The sequence below is a fragment of the Penicillium macrosclerotiorum genome (genome assembly GCF_028827735.1).
Source record: "Penicillium macrosclerotiorum strain IBT 26536 chromosome Unknown utg000003l_segment0_segment0, whole genome shotgun sequence".
Taxonomy (NCBI): Eukaryota; Fungi; Ascomycota; class Eurotiomycetes; order Eurotiales; family Aspergillaceae; genus Penicillium; species Penicillium macrosclerotiorum.
In genome coordinates, this window is record NW_026643083.1 from 4,137,468 (window position 1) to 4,155,572 (window position 18,105).

The 18,105-nt window shown below is 51.5% G+C and overlaps 7 protein-coding genes across 7 annotated transcripts; 4 read left to right on the forward strand and 3 right to left on the reverse strand.

The window, feature by feature from the left end:
• Positions 1–138: 138 nt before the first annotated feature.
• N7462_004387 (uncharacterized protein) lies at positions 139–846 on the reverse strand (the record flags this gene model as incomplete). Its single annotated transcript, XM_057076113.1, has 1 exon — positions 139–846. The coding sequence occupies one exon, from the start codon at positions 844–846 to the stop codon at positions 139–141; it is 708 nt and encodes a 235-aa protein (XP_056935618.1).
• A 1,190-nt stretch (positions 847–2,036) lies between these two features.
• erg8 (phosphomevalonate kinase) lies at positions 2,037–3,554 on the forward strand (the record flags this gene model as incomplete). Its single annotated transcript, XM_057076114.1, has 1 exon — positions 2,037–3,554. One exon carries the CDS (start codon positions 2,037–2,039, stop codon positions 3,552–3,554), a length of 1,518 nt encoding a protein of 505 aa, XP_056935619.1.
• Positions 3,555–5,156: 1,602 nt separating this feature from the next.
• N7462_004389 (uncharacterized protein) lies at positions 5,157–6,154 on the forward strand (the record flags this gene model as incomplete). Its single annotated transcript, XM_057076115.1, has 3 exons — positions 5,157–5,757; positions 5,836–5,919; positions 5,997–6,154. 3 exons carry the CDS (start codon positions 5,157–5,159, stop codon positions 6,152–6,154), a joined length of 843 nt encoding a protein of 280 aa, XP_056935620.1.
• A 1,366-nt stretch (positions 6,155–7,520) lies between these two features.
• Positions 7,521–8,322, reverse strand: N7462_004390 (proteasome maturation protein; the record flags this gene model as incomplete). The annotated part of the gene is made up of 3 exons (XM_057076116.1): positions 7,521–7,588; positions 7,671–8,124; positions 8,320–8,322. 3 exons carry the CDS (start codon positions 8,320–8,322, stop codon positions 7,521–7,523), a joined length of 525 nt encoding a protein of 174 aa, XP_056935621.1.
• Positions 8,323–8,633: 311 nt separating this feature from the next.
• On the forward strand, positions 8,634–9,342 carry N7462_004391 (mitochondrial 37S ribosomal protein uS12m; the record flags this gene model as incomplete). Its single annotated transcript, XM_057076117.1, has 2 exons — positions 8,634–9,185; positions 9,277–9,342. The coding sequence occupies 2 exons, from the start codon at positions 8,634–8,636 to the stop codon at positions 9,340–9,342; spliced, it is 618 nt and encodes a 205-aa protein (XP_056935622.1).
• Positions 9,343–10,442: 1,100 nt separating this feature from the next.
• On the reverse strand, positions 10,443–11,814 carry N7462_004392 (glycosyltransferase family 15 protein; the record flags this gene model as incomplete). Its single annotated transcript, XM_057076118.1, has 4 exons — positions 10,443–10,507; positions 10,585–10,873; positions 10,939–11,691; positions 11,767–11,814. 4 exons carry the CDS (start codon positions 11,812–11,814, stop codon positions 10,443–10,445), a joined length of 1,155 nt encoding a protein of 384 aa, XP_056935623.1.
• A 2,274-nt stretch (positions 11,815–14,088) lies between these two features.
• On the forward strand, positions 14,089–16,693 carry N7462_004393 (deadenylation-dependent mRNA-decapping factor PAT1; the record flags this gene model as incomplete). Its single annotated transcript, XM_057076119.1, has 3 exons — positions 14,089–14,222; positions 14,288–16,504; positions 16,570–16,693. The coding sequence occupies 3 exons, from the start codon at positions 14,089–14,091 to the stop codon at positions 16,691–16,693; spliced, it is 2,475 nt and encodes an 824-aa protein (XP_056935624.1).
• Between the last annotated feature and the right edge of the window lie 1,412 nt (positions 16,694–18,105).

Genomic DNA, 18,105 nt, shown 5'->3' on the forward strand with positions numbered 1-18,105 from the left:
TATCCAAAGCGAGAATCCGAAAGCCAACCTCTGATACCAAGCTAATTAGTAAATTCCTTCGAGATTGATGTGCGCCCTAAAGCCCGGACCCGCATTGATCACCTTCATTTTCTGCATAATATACGATAATACTGTCTTTTAAAGCACGGAAATTTTCTTTTCTATGCTTCTCGCGATGATCACAGACTTCTCATCAATAAATCGAGTGAAAAAGTGCGCAATGACAATAATGACACCAGCTGTAATCAGGAAAGAAGCAGTCCACGCTGACCAAAATGGTAATGTATAGTAGATTGCTTCTACTGTACCGGGATATGGTTTCTGCGAGATCAGAAACCACACAAGATCTCGAATCGGTTGTAGTAGCATGAAGTACACACTCGGATGTACTAGGTAAAGTGAGAAGGAAATTTTGCCAAGGTACTGAATTGGCCGTGAATTCAGTGGGTATTGTAAGTAATTTGATTGGCTAATCGCGAAAATAACAAGAACAGCACCAATTGTCTCCCAGCACTCATTTGCAGTGAGAGTGTCGTGCCAGTAAGGTGATTGAATAGATTGCAAGAACTGATACCCTGGAGGCAATACGCTATAAGCGTCAATGCAGATGAAATAGAGTCCTAACAGAAGAAAAGCGGATGTTCGAATTAGGTCAAAGATTGTCGACTTGGTGATATTTTTCCATGCTCGAATGATCGTTCTTGGTGGCTTCGTGGACTCGGCCGGAAGGCACAGTTCGCCATCCCCTTCCGCCATTTCAGACATAATTCGTCTTTCTGCTAGCAAAAGGCCCACCAAGAACGCAAACAGATCCCAGTATCCCAGGTAAAGCCAGAAGGCAGCCATCATTACCAATTCAAGACATCGGTACCGAGGATTCCTGAATGAAGTGGCCAGTATCGTCAAGTACACAATCAACGATCCACGATATTCGATAGACATGGTCCAAAGATGAATGAGATAAATCCTCGTGGGCCTGTTTGCGGCAACCCAATCCAATAGACTAGCCATGTCCGAAAAAAGCTGTTTAATATGCACCCACGGCTCTTTTAACGGGGAAACATTATCAGGGGTTTCGAGATGATATAAGTTGAGAAAGAACAAGACGTGAGAAATGATCAATAAAGTAAACACTGGTATAAATAGGCGGAACGTCCGGCGGGTCGCGGCGGAGGCTAGGCGACGTAAAAACGCCGCTTGATCTATCGCGATGAGACTAGTCTTCCGAACCCTGACCAAGGACATAGAAATTGAAAAGCCGGAGATCACAAAAAATATTGTCACCATTGACGGTGCTGCAAATAATAATTTGATTGGAGGAAGCTGGAAGAAATGACGATTCTCTTCTGGGGGATCGGCCCAAAAGGAGCGAAAAACTGCTGCAAATTGGGGCTCAAGATCGAATGCATGATCAAAGCTCACAATGGCTGCCGCGATGCCACGAAGGCCGTCAAGCCAGTGAAGACGTTCCATATCAAGAAAGCTGGGAAGACCAGATCATGTCCTTGAGCTTCTTTCATGTTTCAATTGAACGGAAATGGGCTAGTTTATATTAGATCTGGATATCCTGAGAAGTTGAGGGCCATGGCCACATGGGAATCTCACGTATGATCGGTTGATGAGTTACACTACTTCCATGAAACCTCTTGGGTTTGACAATAAAAATAAAAGAGAGAAGCAAACGGACCGGCTTTCCAGATCGTCGGCATTGTTAGCTCGTCTTGAAGCCCATCCCTGGGAGAGCCTCTTAGGGCATGCAGTGCCACATCAGGCCCGGCACGCTAGTCCGCGTTAGGATAATTCGATACATCCCTGCTCCTTGTTTCTCCCCCACCAAACGAGGGCCATCTCCTGGGCTCCTTCTTCCAGTGCTGCAGGAGTACGTCTACCTCGCAGCCTCCGCTCCATTGAATCTCTCCGAGCCGTTTCCGCCTGTCCGGGCACCTTTACTTGCCTTTAATCCAAGTCGAGGAATCCTAGATTCTTCCCCTCGCCTCCCCGCCTTTTTCCTCCACAAAACCCACCCTCGATATCTCATGTCCCCCCTACCATCCTCCGTGACAGCCTTGTCGGCGCCGGGCAAAGTCCTCCTGACGGGTGGATATCTGGTTCTGGATCGTGCCTATACGGGCACTGTCTTCGCGCTTGATGCGCGCATTCATGTCGTCGTGCAGCAGTTGAGGAGGGGTCATCGTCGTGGGCAGTCCACATCAAGCACAGATCCCAAGGCCGCCGTGTCCACTGGCGAAGGGGAAGAGTCGGAAGCTGAAGATACCATCGTGGTGCGGTCGCCACAATTTGTTAATGCGGTCTGGGAGTATCGCGCCCAGCGATGCGACCATGGCGGGGGGTCAAGGTGGTTCAAAAAAACGAGGGGTATGCGATTCCCTTTCCGCGAAATATTGGCAACATTGGCTTCGATCACTAATTCCATTTCTCTTTCCAGTCCCCGAAACCCGTTCGTTGAAACCTCGCTCAGCTACGCCTTGACCTACATCAGCTATGTCGCTGACTCCAAAGATTTCGGCTCTCTGTCCATCACCATTCTCGCGGATAATGACTACTACTCCGAGACAACTACCTCCAAAGGTCCTGCGTCCCAGGGCAGGAGTGGACGCTTCGTCAATTTCGGCGTTCCTCTGCAAGATGCCCACAAGACGGGACTGGGCTCCTCGGCAGCCCTGGTCACTGCCCTGGTCTCGGCTCTGGTAATCCACCGAACTATGCAAGCTGATGATCTTGGCGCGGGTCGCGACAAGCTACATAACCTGGCCCAGGCCGCCCACTGCGCAGCCCAAGGCAAGGTGGGGTCAGGATTTGACGTCGCTGCAGCCGTTTACGGATCGTGTCTTTACAAGCGCTTCTCGCCTGCGATTCTCGAGTCGGTGGGCGATGTGGGCTCCGCTGGATTCGAGGAGCGATTATTCGCGGTTGTCGAGGATGCTGACCAGGCACACCCCTGGGACACCGAGTGCGTGGATTTCGGCATGCAGCTCCCTCGCGGGATGCAAATGGTCCTGTGTGATGTGGAATGCGGCTCGCAGACACCGTCAATGGTGAAGAAGGTCCTCCAGTGGAGGAATGAGAATCGCAAAGAGGCCGATATTCTCTGGGCTAGTCTGCAGAACAACAATGAACGCCTGCGACAGGAGCTCAAGCGTCTGGCACAGCACCCGGACGCCACAGCCGATAATGACTTCTCTGAAATTCGCACCTATATCGAGCGCACTCGACACCACATTCGCACTATGACCCGCCGGACGGGCGTTCCTATCGAGCCGAGCGTGCAGACTGAGCTGCTGGACAGCGTCTCTGAGATCGACGGGGTCATCGGGGGTGTTGTGCCGGGCGCAGGAGGTTACGATGCCATTGTCCTCCTGATTCGGGATGACCCTACCGTCATAACTCGACTTAATCAGCACTTCGCCGATTACAAGAGTGCCGTGGAGGATGATTTTGGCGGCAAAATTGGCAACGTGCGGCTGCTGGGCGTGCGGCATGGGTCTGAGGGAGTGAAGAATGAAATGCTGGACCAGTACGCTGGCTGGGTCTAGATTTTGGGAGTCCGATCTCTCTTTATTTTTTTTTCTTTCTTTTTCTCTCATTTTCTATGGTTCTAAAACCGGCCAAGCAGCTCTGCCTTCTTCGCAAGAGGTCTCCGTCTGCAACGTGTCTTCAGCCGGCCTATTGCACTCTGGACCAGGTTCACCACGCCTTCGGAGACCCGTATGAGATGGAACCGCACGAGCCGTGGCCCGTCAAACGCGAAAACGCCGACGGTCTGTTCTCAGATTCTTACATGGCTCCATGCACTCCCGTCTGTTCTAATGCTTAGCACTCTTCTGTGTGTTGCTTTGCTCTTATGACTCACCTCCATCTGCAGCACGGACGAGTGGTATATGGCGATTATTGCTATCTAGCCATCTATCAACAACGGATTCGGGTAAATAAATCCCAGTCCTGTCTGTGTGCGACCGTGCTTTGTTTGTTGGGTGGTTTCGGTCTGGCCTAGACGGCGTGGAACTTGGTCATAATAGACATCTGGACATGGGTTTAGGGTGCTGGTTTTTTTTTCTTTTTAGGATTACGATGACATGGGATTATCAGCATACACTACGGTTACCCAGTTTCTTCTAGCATCCAGCATTCAATGGATACGGAAAGCATTACGCCTAGCGAGCCTGACCTGTTCCGAGACGATTTCTAGTCCAGATGGCGCGCCCATCTTCATGGCACGTGTCTAAATATGGATTGCGATCGATTCTTATTATTAATTTGCCGGGATATTCTACATGCACCTTCGGCTTACCGGGAAGTGAGACATCACAGGTACGATCCTGGGTGGCAGTCTGCTCGGAGAGTAGAAGGGCCTTGACCAAGTAGATTCAGTAGATCGCCAATGTATCCAGTGAATACCTTCTCCAGGGCGCAGGAATTCAGTACGTCAGATGTCGAAAGGTCGAAATATCGAAATATCGAAATATCACGGTCATAGCTCGGCCATCAGTGTATATACATGTATATACTTCACTACACACTATAGATCGGTTCAACGAGCCAATCCATCACATGAGGCTGGGGTATCTCTTGGCTGTCTTAGTGCTTTTTTCCCCGGATCTTCCTTATCAACGCTTTCTAATTCCTCCATGTTGTCGTTTCCCGGCTTCCCAGATTCTTCTCTCATCTTCCTTTCATCTGTCATCCACTAGATCGGTTGGACTATATCGTAAGATTCTCGTTCAGTTGCGGAAGTGCGGCATTTCCTTCAGCCTTTACGGTTTCACTTAGCTGGCCTTGGTTGTGCCGATCCCCTTACACCCGTCCACCAACAACTGAACCCTTCCACCGATCGTCCTTATAAACGATATCATCTCCCATGTCCTTCCTTTATACTCGGATTCATTCGTGTTTGCTGTACAGTATCGTCTCCGGGTCGGGTGCGATCCCATTAGTGACAGACACTATTCTTGCGCCTCCCGCTTAGGTCGACTCCTCACGTCTGGACCGATCGACCATCTCTTTTCCTGCTTCCTCTCTCCTCCTCTCTTCCACCTCCCCCAATTGCCCCAATCCGCCCATCCCTCGTTGGCAAGACCCCTCTCTAATTTCCCACTCTCTGGGAAAGTTCACCATCGGCCATCGGGGTAACAACTGCGATGTCTTCCGACCACCCGGAGCCCGGGGTGTCCGACCCCAAAGGCCAGCACGAGTCGGGGGCGACCGCAGCTTCTCCGCAGCAGAGCTCCAACCCGCAACCCGTCGCGACAGAGACCGCCGACGCCTCATCCAAGCCAGTGCCCGTCGCTGAATCCGCTACCACGGTCGTCCCGGCCGAACCTGTCCAGCCTGGCGACAATCCAGCCACTGCGATCCAACACCCCGCAACCGGTGGCGAAAGCGTCGCCCCCGTGACGGCAACGGAGACCACTGCATCAACCGACCACGATCATACTACACCCGAAAACGCTGATACCGTCGGCCAGCCTCAGACCACCGACGCACCGTCAATGGATACCGATGAGTCAAAGCCGGGCGCCGAGCTGTCGTCTGAGCCGTCCGAGGACATCTCGGGAAAGGAGGTGGAGGATACCGGGCCGTCGCTAGCTCTGACATTACTGCTGACAACGGGATCGCGACACCCGTTTAAGATCGATGCGAAGTATCTGCGGAAGCAGTCGGTGAATGTGGAGAATCATGATCCGTTCGCGATGAGCGTCTATACGTTGAAGGAGTTGATATGGCGAGAGTGGCGATCTGGTAAGTCCCGGGCACCATCATCCCGAGGGAGCTGTTGCGAGTCAAAGAGTTGAACTAATCTTGCCGTTCATGGGTTAGACTGGGAAGCTCGCCCATCCTCCCCGAGCTCGATTCGGCTCATATCCTTCGGAAAATTGTTGGATGACAAGGCGCCTCTGTCCGGTACGTCTTTGCAGTGCTTATCACCCACATGTCCGCCTCCTAAAGGACAAGACCCCATCAAAACTAACCTCCTCCAGACTCGAAGTTCAGCGCCGATCACCCGAATGTCGTACATATGACCGTCAAGCCGCAAGAAATGATCGACGAAGAAGACGCCAAGGGAACCAAAACTCAGTATAACCGCGAGCGTGAAGCCGGCGAGCGAAGTCCCGGCTGCCGCTGTGTCATCCTATGAATGAGTTTGAGGATGGCTTGACCGCATCTTAGAACTTGCATCCCTTCCACGTGTTCTCCAATTCGAATAGGTCCCGGGGCCATGAGCACATTCTTCTAGGATCATTCGGTTCTTCCTGCACAATACTTATTTTCACCCTTCCCTTCTCCGCCTCGCCACTATTTGCCGTCGTGACTATTCGAGCAAGCCTGCCTGGCAGCAGGATTAACAATCCCGGTGTGGCTACCCATGGCTCCTATTATTGAATATGCGCTCCGGAAGCAGCGTCTGGACCTTCTTCTATCGCCTTGTTTCTTCCACTTGTTTTTCTTTCTATTTATTTCTCGACCTATTGACTCGATGTCATGATTTGTTTTGCTTTTGCTCGCCTGTCTGTTCCCCATTATGCTCAGTCTTCCCTGGATCTACTCGAATATTTACTGCCCACCATCTTGTACATGGGACATGAACCAAGCTCGCTCACCGAAAGGCGCCCCCGGGGTTCTAATTGTTGCCTTCCCACTCCTTGTTGCATTGCTTCCTACTCTATTCCCTACTTGCCAGTTCTCTCCCACCTTTTCTCGATCTACTACCTATATACCCCTGATCCGATCCTTTTTCTCCTTCCCCCTTCTGTCCTCCCTCCTTTCTCTTTCCCTTTCTTTCCTGTCCATTCCCTATATGGCTTGTCTTCGGACTTGTGCATCTACGAGTTTGTATCTCTTTGATTGTCGGTATTCATGGTTTTTTTTGTGTCTCTTTTTCTTTGATTCATCCTCGTAGTGTATATATTGGTTCTAAGAGATATACCTGAAATACGTTTCCATCCGCTAAGACAAGAGGCCCTATATTACGATTTTACACTGTTAGTATTTCTGGAAGTAATTCTCGTCCATAACATGTTTATTCCCTCGGGCAGACGAAGTATTGTAATAACTTGCCGAGTTCATCAACTTAGGATATAAACAAACATTGACTCATCGTGTTATTACCTATGGTTTCGATACGTGAAAAGCTGCTCGAAAGATGTTTCTTGACCATTGAAGCCATCAACGATGTTGTGCACATGAAATGGAAGATCTTCGGGTAAGGTTCTCTCTCCATGCTGGTAGACCACCTCGTAATTTATATAGATCGGAACAATACATTGGATTAGCTATATCGTGCTTTGCCTGACATCACGGCGCGTGCCATATGGACATAGCCTGACACAATGCTTCTGTTCCGAACATCTATCTATCGTTGACGTAATGGGACGTGGGAGGAGCGGAAGGGGGAAAGAGACTAATTGAACATGTCGACCAGAGTATTCGGGGGGGAAAGAAATATTGACCCAGAGAAGCAACGTAAGAAACACAATTCATCAAATAAGGCCAGGGACTGAGTCTTAATAGTCCATCTTCAGTCTCTTCTCCATCTCGTCGTGGAACGAGGGCGGTTCCCGGAACTCGTCGCCTGTAAGATGTCATTACCGTTAGCCAAGTCCCTCGAATCATGTGGGCATACGTTGCGAGGAAGCTCGCAGGGCTAAACTTACCATGGAACACATCCTCCCATCCAAGCTCGGCATCCCGCCCACCGAGGACTAGAATATCCTCGTGGATGTTACCGCCGTGGACGCCGCCTAGCACGGCAGGGCGAAAGGTCCCATCCCGAACGATCTTCAGCTCCATGCCGCGGCGGACGGGCTCAGCGATGCCGTATGCCCGGCGCAGTGACTCCATCTTCATTGCATCTTGGGTGGCGCGCCAGGCGAGGAGTCGGGCCTCGAGCGGGTGGCCCGATGACGGGACATCGCTGGCGGCTGGGCTGTTGGTCGAGGAGGCGGTGGCGCTGGCGGGGAGAGTGATCTTGTTACGGAGGGTGTCGGGAAGACCGGGAGCTGAGGGGGCACCCTTCGATGGTCGCGGGGCGCTATAGGGGGTTTGTTGCCGGGTTGAGGTGTTCGAGGTGGAGGTGCGGTGGCCGCTGGGGGGTGCGATGCGGAGAGACTGGATAGGCTTGGTTAGCTATAGTTTATTTGATGAAAGGTGATTATTTTGTATAATTCAGGTCATATTTCTTTGGAGCTTTTTGACCCGGTCATTGAAGAGGTTCACTGCTGTAGAAGAGCCTTGGGGATTGCCTCGGACATGGGACTTGACGGGAGAATGAGGTAAGGACGCCCGAGCAGCTTGATAACGCACCATTATGAAGGATTTGGAAGCAATTTCCGAGATCGAAATTGCAAGTTAAAGTGGGAGGTAAAGTTTAGAAGGACTGCAGGAGATAGAGAGAGAAAGATGCGAAGAAGGAGAGGTATGAGGGAGGATGATCGAAATGCGGAGGACGACAGCATCAGGCAGAGAGCAGCAGCGCGTCCAGCTCCTCCGGCCGCCCACATGAACCATACCCGCAACTCCATATCAGGTCACGTGTCAGAGTCAATCCTCATCCGCAATTTGGATCCTGAACGGGACGGAAAATCACCAAACTACCAAACCAACACACTCCAACCCACATGCCTCAATTAATATCCTCCTTGGCTCTTCGGGCCTTGCGGACTCTGGTCCAACGCCCTACACTATCAGCGACACCTCTTCGCAGCTTGACGACCTCCACCGCTGGTGCCTTCGCCCGCCGCGCAGCAACCCCGATGACCGCCCGCTTCGCTTTCCACCCCGTCTTCCGCACCCAAACTGCCCTCTCTCTCTCCGCCGCCACTGCCCGTCGTCAATTTTCCAGCTCGCCCATAGTTCGCGCCACTTACAACCAAGTGCGCCGCGGGTGTCGGGGCGGCCAGCGCGCTCGGCGGTCGCGCTCGCCCGCGCTGAAGGACCACCCATCGATGAAGGGTGTGTGCATCAAGACCGGTATCACCAAGCCCAAGAAGCCCAATTCTGGTGAGCGAAAGACGGTCCGTGTGCGTCTGAGCTCGGGCAAGGTCGTCAGTGCCATCATCCCCGGCGAGGGCCACAACATCCAGCAGCACAGCGTGGTCCAGGTTCGTGGTGGTCGTGCCCAGGATTGCCCTGGTGTGAAGTACCACTTGGTTCGTGGCGCGATGGATCTGGTAAGTCTTGGACATTCCTGTTCTTCCCGGGATGGGCTATTGAGCCCTGTTGTCTTTCTGTATGCGGTTTGAAACTAACGGCATTGGTTAGGGTGGTGTTGGAAGCCGGGTGACCAGCCGGTCTAAGTACGGTACCAAGAAGCCTAAGGGTAACTAAGGGCCTGAGTGAATAGGCCATTTTTCTCCGCATCGAGAGAGCTGGTAATGTGCCCATTAAGAGTCTGAGGCCGAATCGAGTTTGGTTGGTTTTGGTCGAATGCTTTATCTGTAGGCTTGGTATTTTCCCTGCCATGTAGCATTTTTTTTCATTTACATCCTGTACTTATTAAATGGCGAATGCGTGACTTATTGGATTGCATGTATTATTATGAATTGAGCTTGTTCTGCTCTTGACTTTGAAATCATTTCCGTTGTAGAAGACCTAAGACTGGAAATAGTGATAATTTCCACCCTCCGTACGTTGACCACTATCGCACGACATGTCATTTGACTGGGCAAAGGACGCTGATAGTTCATCACTGATCTTCAATTTGTCAGGTATAACTCTTTTAGTCTTACATGAACGTTGGGAGATAGACATTGACTGTAAGAAGTGCCAACAAGTAGTTCGGAAATGAAGCCCAGGATTCTTAATTTCGAGATATCCAAAGTAGAAATATAGCCTTGTCAGATAAACTAGAGCAAGCATGAGCCAGAACGTTTTTTTTTTCTCTTCTTTTGGAACCAGATTTAAATCAAAATGTAGAAAGATATGGGAGAACCGCTGCTCATCCGATGGGGATCCTCTTGTACTCCGGCCGATGCAACAAATACTGCAGGAAAAGAAAACCTAAACGCTGCCGACAACCCAGGTAATAAAACATGACGGGCATCGAGCAGAATCTGTCGAGCCATGGAAGAAAATAGAATGAGAGAAAGGAGAATTTAAACAACCCAAATTGAACCAAACAAACTTGTCCTTCAAACGCCCGGGTTTGACGGTTGAGATCTCATAGAAAGGGAAAGGTAGAGTCTTGATTCGATCTCACAGAGAACTTGCTTTATCGGACATGGCAGTGCGAGTTGCCTGTCGTCTTTTCATTTGTCGCTCACCGAGCGATATTTGTAGGTGCCACGGCACGCTTCGACAAAATCAACTAGACACTCAATCGCAAATCGTATGCGCAGCATGGTCCACACCCGCACATCGTGACTGGCAACGAGGACCATTGTACTGATCAGGAGCAGCACAACGACATAACGACCGAGAGCCGCGAGTCAATCCCCCTGGTCCCAACCATCTGGCTTTTGTAGGTTGTTGACCTGGAACCACCGGTTGGTGCCTGGATTGGGCTGTCAGTACGAAGCGTACAACAGATCGGAAAAGGAGTGTTGGGGGGATGGCGTCACGGGGACTTACATGAATAGCCCTTCCAGTCAAAGTTCTCCTCCGGCTTGCAATTGCAGCGAAGGTCCAGCCTTGTTTTCTCATCACTCGGGCAGTGAGTGAATGGGACGTGGTAGTAAGCAATTTCGTTAAAGAAGTGGATTTGCTCTTTCTTGAGCATGGTCGCAGCGGCGATCGAGTGAACAGGAGCGTCGCCCCATCGCTCGTAGAAAAATCCACCGTCCTGGTCCAGGGAAGAGAAGTATTCGATGTACTGCTTGGACCGCAGCCATTCCAGGCTGCCAATCTCAAAGTTGGACCACTGTCAGTTAAAAACAAACATTAGTTCGCTGGAGTTTCCAAAGTTGTTCTGTTATAGATACATACGAAATGGCACTTGTTATACGTCTCGCCGCCATCATCACTGATGAATTCCATGGCGTTGCCGGCGGGAATGTGTTCAGGATGGTTACCCATGAACTTCTGGACGCTGGACCACAGGGTGGGAATGGTCTCGATGTATTCATATAAGCTGATGACAAAGCTGTACTTCTTGTTGTTCTCTTTCATGAAGCGGAAAGGGTCGGAGGGGATGTCACAGAAGAGCTCAATGCTCGGTTCCACGCGCCAATAGTATTCGTAGTTCAGCATGATGGGGTGGCGGAAGAAAAATCCCGATTCGTAACGGCACATATGGCGATAGCTCTCTGAGTCGCCGTAGATGATCTTCTTGCGACCCATTTCTTCTCGCGCCTCGCGCGCTTTGTCCTCATCAATCCAGGAGGGATAGGACCAGTGTTCTTCCGGAATCTTGCCATAGTGGGCGGTACCCGAGACCAGCGACGTGGTGAGCTTTTTGAATTCATCATCGAACTCCTTATCGTTCAAGAAGACCCAGTCATAGTTGTAGTTCCGGTTGAACCGGTCCTCCACGGTGCGAATAGACTTGGCAATCTCCCAGATGTCGGAGTTCCGGGCCAGGGTGACGAAGGTCGCATTGACCTTTTCGCTACTATTGGTGCCCACGATCGGTACCCGGTCTGACTTGAAATCTTCGTAGGAGGGCTCGGGTCTCGGGAAGGAGGCGACGCTCGGGAGGTGGAAGGAAGGTCGAGACATATACCAGACAAGCGTCAATCCCTAGGGAACGTTAGCGGGGCCAAGATCGACAGGGTCTCAAGCGAGGGGTTTGCGAGTTAAGAGCGAAACACTGACCACTGCAGCCAACACGAGATATCGTGCATAGCGCACGTTGAGAGACATGGTGAGGGGAAAGAAGGGCTCTGTCTGGGAGGCGAGGAGAAGGACAGGTTGCGAAAACAAGTCGATGGCGTTCAGGACCGCGGAATTGAGGGCAGTCCACGGGGAGAGACACACATCTGCGAGGGGATCGGACGAGACAGGGAGGGGAGAAACGACCGAAACCCGAAGTTGTTGATATGTTTAGATGTTGCAATGTCTAGGGGGGAGCAAAAGTGGAGGAGGCGAAAGGAAAAGAAGCTAGGTTGGGCGAGGCCGCGCAAGTCGATGGCGACGACCGCTTTCAGCCGCGCGGTTTCACCGACTTCAAGACATTCGAGAGGGGGGAGAATCTTGCGTTTCCGCGCCCGCGTCTTTGGTGGAGATTGGATTTCAGACATCCTGATTGCTGGTAATTTCGAAACAATGCAACCTCAGTCTAGACCGTCAACGATTATCTGTCACTACTTCTGCGTTGCCGCCAAGGGGCGTAAGTGGTCTAAGTGGTCTAAGTGGTCTTAGTGGTCTTAGTGGCAGCGAATCGGTCGTGAGAACAAATGATTGGCCAGACGTTGGCTGGGACGCCGGGGAAATTCCAACGGAATGCGGCAGACGGGGACGGAGTCCGCTCCGGCTGTACCTCAAGAAGTTGAGCTCCGACAATTGCCTGTAGCCGAGACATTTAGAGGTGGTAGAATTGTCGTCTCGACCAGCCAGACAATGTACACACTGTCAATACGCGGACGAAGTCGGCCGGGGATGATTCCGTCCGTGTTTTGAGTTCACCGCCGAGACTCCGCAATGTTCCAAAAATATCGCCAGTTTCAACGGGCCCCGGCCTCCTCTTGGGACGCCCTACTCCAACATCGCCAATTAGTTGGCATATGGTCTTGATCGGGACTCGAGGATCGTTATTCGCGAGTTGATGGGGCGATAATTCGATCAAGGTTGGGGGTGATAGGAGGCTGGCAAGCCTACTAATTTCCAAGTCGTCGCACCAGGACACATTGCAAACATTGTTGAGGGCTAGATGATATTGATAGGGTATGGGCTGATCTACACCATCCAATGCAGATATATGACTGCCAACGTACTTATGATAAAGACAATCAGAGTCGCCTATCGTATGAAATGTTGAAGCCTCACGATCGAGTCAATTCACGAAATCGGTGGTGGGCACGCCACTTACCTCTATGCGCTTCAAGCCCGGAGAGCTAGTAGCCCCGAGCATGGTGCTAACAGCGTTGTGTGAATCAAATTTCTATCTAGACTTAGACAAGAAGAGTCCAGTGGGGTTCTCGCCAATTCAGTCTCCACCCCCGGAGAATGTGCATCGTATTCCTGGGCAGAGGCCAATCGCGATGGACCCAGTTACCTGATGTCCGTATCAATAGAATTGATCGACGTAAAACAGCATCAAAGGTGGCTATTTCCGGTCTCCCATTCACCGTCTCGTTGGATCAATAGCATTATAACGGTCCCCCATGGTCCGTAACATGTTTTCCTAGAGAAAACTACTAGTAGATAATAGAGATCGTTGCAATTTTCTCTGTAAGCATTTATTTCAAGGAAGATTATGCTGCTCATTCGAAAGAAATATTCAGAAACAAACCATAACTTGAATGTTGAACTTTATGCAAGGGTACCTAGCCGCCGTCTGTCCACCAATATACCACGGCGCTATTTTGATATCATTTAGAAGCTAGGGTGCCATTCGCAATTGCGAAATATTCATGTTTCAAACGACCACACATAGTGGCCGGATGTATGGCCTTATTCCTAGCAAGGCAACCCAGCTTTGAGAAGACCTGTAGAACGCCAGGGTAGACGACATATATTTTTATCACGATATAGTATTGGATAGGCCCGTGCAATGGTCCTTGAAATGAAGTCAACACCAACAGCAACACTTTGGCATCCTCCTATATTCATTCAAAGGCGGTAAGGAGCTAGGCATGATGGTCTATTCTCCACCAAGTATTAGCTTATGTTAACCCTCCCAACACCCTTGATGCCAAGACAACCTCTGGGTAAAACAATTGGGCTTGAATGTATGAAACTGCTCTGTCACAGATGCGGTGCTGATCAATAGGGACAAGTTGGACATTGTGAGGGAGTGGTTTAGGGAATAAATGTTAAACGTCGTGCTTGGCATCGAAGTTTGTGCCTGAGGCAGCCGCACTCCCAGAACTTCGCTCCGACCAGAGCACGTCCTCCTCCTCCCCCCCCACCATTTCTTCCTCTGCTCTCTGACCTCTCCCTTCCCCTTCCATCCGCAATTAATCAGGTCAAAGAAGCATGTCTTTCTTTGGCTTTGATGCCACCCTCCCCAGGGACCGCGATCGGCCCCCCGCCGGTGCGAGGGGCTTCTTCGAGAACCCAGATCCCTTTGCGGAGGTCGCCCGTGCGACGGCGCTCGAAGATGACGATGCGTGAGATGCCTTTCTTGAACGAAATAGATACCCCACATGAACCCTGAGACTGATATTTAATCCAGAATCGATTTTGAGGACACCTATGACGGTCTAGGCGACCAGCTTGATGACGACCAAGATGCCTTCAACGATGACACCTTTGGCGGCGGCGGCGGAGATACGGGAGCTGTTGGCCGGGACTTCGATTTCTTCGGAAAAACAGCCAAGGTAGCTGATGCGATTGGCGAGGAGCAGATCCGCTACACCTTGCAGCAGCCCACGGCCGTACCGACAGCCGCTCAGCTCAATGCTCCGGTGCCAGCTCAGCCTGCGCCAGCTCCGACCCAGTCGACCGCCAAGCGCACTGGCTATGAGAAGTATTCGGATCCCGGATACATCCCGGATCTCCAGGCCAAGTCTAGCGTGTGGGGCATTTCTCAGAAGAAGCCTGAGCCGACCCCCGTCGTGATCCCCAGCCGGAAGACGATGATGAGCTTGGAAGAAGTTGAGGCGCAAATGCGTCATCAGTCTCTGCCAGCCGTTACGATGCCCCCGCAGTCGCTTCCTCAGCACATGGCCAACCAGGCTTATCTACCCCCGCCGCAATACCCCCAGGGTGTCCCCGATGGTTTCCACTCCATGCCTCCCGAGCTCTTGCGGGAAGCCCTGGAAAAGGGACTGCTGCCGCCCGGGATGCCCGGCCTTCCACCAGGTATTCCGGAGCTGCATGGCGCCCCTGTCTTGCCTGGCCCTCAGCAAATGCATATGCAGCAGGGTCAAATGCCCCCGCAGAATTTGCCGCCCCAAGGCCCTCGCCATACCGGCCCACCCCAGGGCCAGCGTCAGCAGCAACAGCAGCAACAGCAGCAAGCCCCCCCACCACCGACTAGCCGAGGAGCAAACGGAGGACTGCCTGTTATTACCAATCCACAGCAATTGATGCATCTGACGGAGGAGCAGCGCAATGCCTATTTAGTTGAAGATGCCAAGCGGGCAAAGCGCAACCACAAGATCTTCCTGCTGTCCCGGGGTAATGGGTTAATGACACCCCAGGATAAAAACTTCATCACTCGTATTCAGTTACAGCAGCTCGTCGCGGCGGCCGGTAATGTCGCCGATGCTGACCCTGAGGCTGTCCTGTCTGAAGATTTCTATTATCAAGTCTATAGTCAAATCCGTGGTGCCCCTCGTCAACACCCCCACCAGCCTCTTGGTCACTTTGCTCAGACATATCTCCTTCAAACCGGGAATCGGCTCGGCGGCCACGGAAACCGACGGGCGTTCCAAAGCGCAGACAACCACATGCAGCGGATGCAACAGCAGGTTCAGCGTGCGGTCGAGGCTGCTAAAGCCAAGCCCAAGAACAAGCAGCTCATCATTGAGGGCAGCTTGGGTAAGATCTCATTCAGCAATGCCAAGGCGCCGAAACCGATGCTCAACATCAAGCGACCGGACAGCTCTGATGGGGTCCGCCCGAAGAAGGTCCAATCTGATCTCAGCCTCAGCGACCGCAAATCTATCCTTTCCAACATTGAAAGTGTATACAGTGCTCTGATGGCCATGGAGGACATGGAACGTACCATGCCCCCGCCACCGGAGGAGGGTGATGCGGATGCGATCAAGGAGCATCTGGAATGGCGACAGAAGGTTCACTCACTTAATCAGAAGTTGTGGCGCGCCTTGAAGGTGATGGAGCCAATTGTCCCCAACTCGACGACCCCGCACCCTTTCATCGCATTCCTGTCCTACCCCAAGGGTAAAAAGGCCATCCCTCGTATTTTCCGTCACATCGACCAGGAGCAACGTGTCACCATCCTGACTATGATCGTGGTGCACCTGGATAGTTTGGATGTGGTGCGTCTTGCACAACCCGGTCCTGGCGAGGCCCAGCCCTCTATTGCCGTTCGGGAAGCCATCGACCTCTTCTCTTTGGCTGTTATGCCGAGCCTTCTCGGGTATGTGAACGAGGCGCCTTTCAACATCATCATCGGTCTGCTGGGCCTTGTCATTGCACAGACCCATGTGCACAGTGTAGCTCGCACCAAGGTTGGATTGGGCATTCTCACCATGCTCCTCAGCCGTGCTGAGATCGTCAAGGAGGCTGGTCAGGCGAGCGAGCGGGATTGGGCGCAGTGGGTGGAGAAGTTCAACGTCCTCTTCGACACCCTCGAGCCTGGTTTGGCTGATATTTTCCCTGGCTCCATCAATTCGGGCGACGATATGTACGTCTGGCAGTTCCTGGCTGCCGTTGGCATTGGTGCCAGCCCCGAGCAGCAGCAGCGTCTGGTTATCGCCGTCAAGTAAGTTAATATCTCCTTTCACTGGGGGTCTGAATCTTCGTACTAATCACCTTTCTTTCTTTCAGGGACCGTGTTATGGAGACTGTCGGCTACAGCAAGACTTTGCCGGCCGACATGGCGAGCTCACGGCTGGGTAATGTCAACCTGTTCATGCGTGCCATTGGTCTGGACGTGGAGCTTCTTGGTTAAATTGAGTGGGAATGGGGCCTATTGTGGGGTTCTCAACCACTGTTTTCACAACGTGATGAGTCTTTTTGCCCGCCTGTGGATTTGGTCAGCACCCACTCCGATAGTGGCCGCTCTTTTGCGAGCGTTGATTTGTCCAGACTGCGACTCTTCTTCGGATGGACAGATGGACAGAGGTTTCTCTGATGCGTGCCTGTCATCTACTTCGGGCCGTATGAATGCTCTCTGAGTCCTCAAGGCGCCCCGCCAGCGTCCTCGTTCTCGAGGGCTATCGTCACGGATGTCGCACAATAATCAAACCGCATCTAATAACGGTCATTGGGCTTGGGCCAACAAAAGAAACCTTGATCGGGCCTATTATTTTTTTCAAACCGCCCTGGAAACCTCAAGCATTTGTTCACGTATCTCTTCCCCTTATTTTCCGTCTCTGTCTTCCAATACCAATTCATCTTGCTTTCTTTCCTCTGTCTTCGGTTCTAGCTCAGTGTTTCACGGAGGGTTAGATGGAAAAAGCCGTGTGCACGATTGTCCAGTGGGGCTGGAGAGATGGAATGTAAATTATTCCAGAAATAAAAGAAACCTGGGTCGCATTGGAGTAGTTCTTTCGCTGGATAAAACTAAGTACCTAAATGTCCAGACTACCAACTGTCCTTCATTAGGGCTGAGATGTTTACTTGGTGGATTGTCTCTGTCCTCAGCAGTTTTCACTACTAGTAATTATTCGTAGTATAGAGACCGTGTAGAGTTGGTAACCTAAAGCTCCCCTCTTCCCCCTCGCGCCTACCTCTGATGCCCTCCTATCTCAGCATCCGACAGCTTGAACGGCGGATTCATGGCAGTGCTAGGTGGTGAAGGGCCGGTCAATGTGTCACGACAAGGAGCATGCCCAGGGTGAGAGATAATCATGGTTTATGCGTGGATATATATGTCTCTGCATTGGACAAAGCGAGTTTTGCGTTTAAGATGGACCGGGCCCTGGTTCTTTTTGAGCGTACTTATCCTTTTATAGACCTTTCAAAAGATGGAGTTGGAGGTATATAGAGCTAGGCAACGTAGAGACCATATTTTCGGTGCAAATGGGGGAAACAGTAGAAGGCTGCCTATCAGCAATGCAAAGACCAACCGGGATTATGATCAAGCACCGCCTTCTTTCTCCCGACAAGGATCGTTGTCGCTGTGGCTGAGTGCTTGCAGATTTTCTTACACCTCTTAACCCGCCATTCATATGTGCGCTGAGCATGATCCACAGGCTTCGTGCCTGATCATGTAATTAGTAAATACACAGCCACTTCAACTGACAACTCTCGACAGCCCGTGGACATGATTAAAATATAGTCCATAAATCCGAGTCTTCTCTTGCTCTTTGAATTTTATGAATCGCCCGCTCGCATCCAGCCTCCAGCTTTCCCCAAATA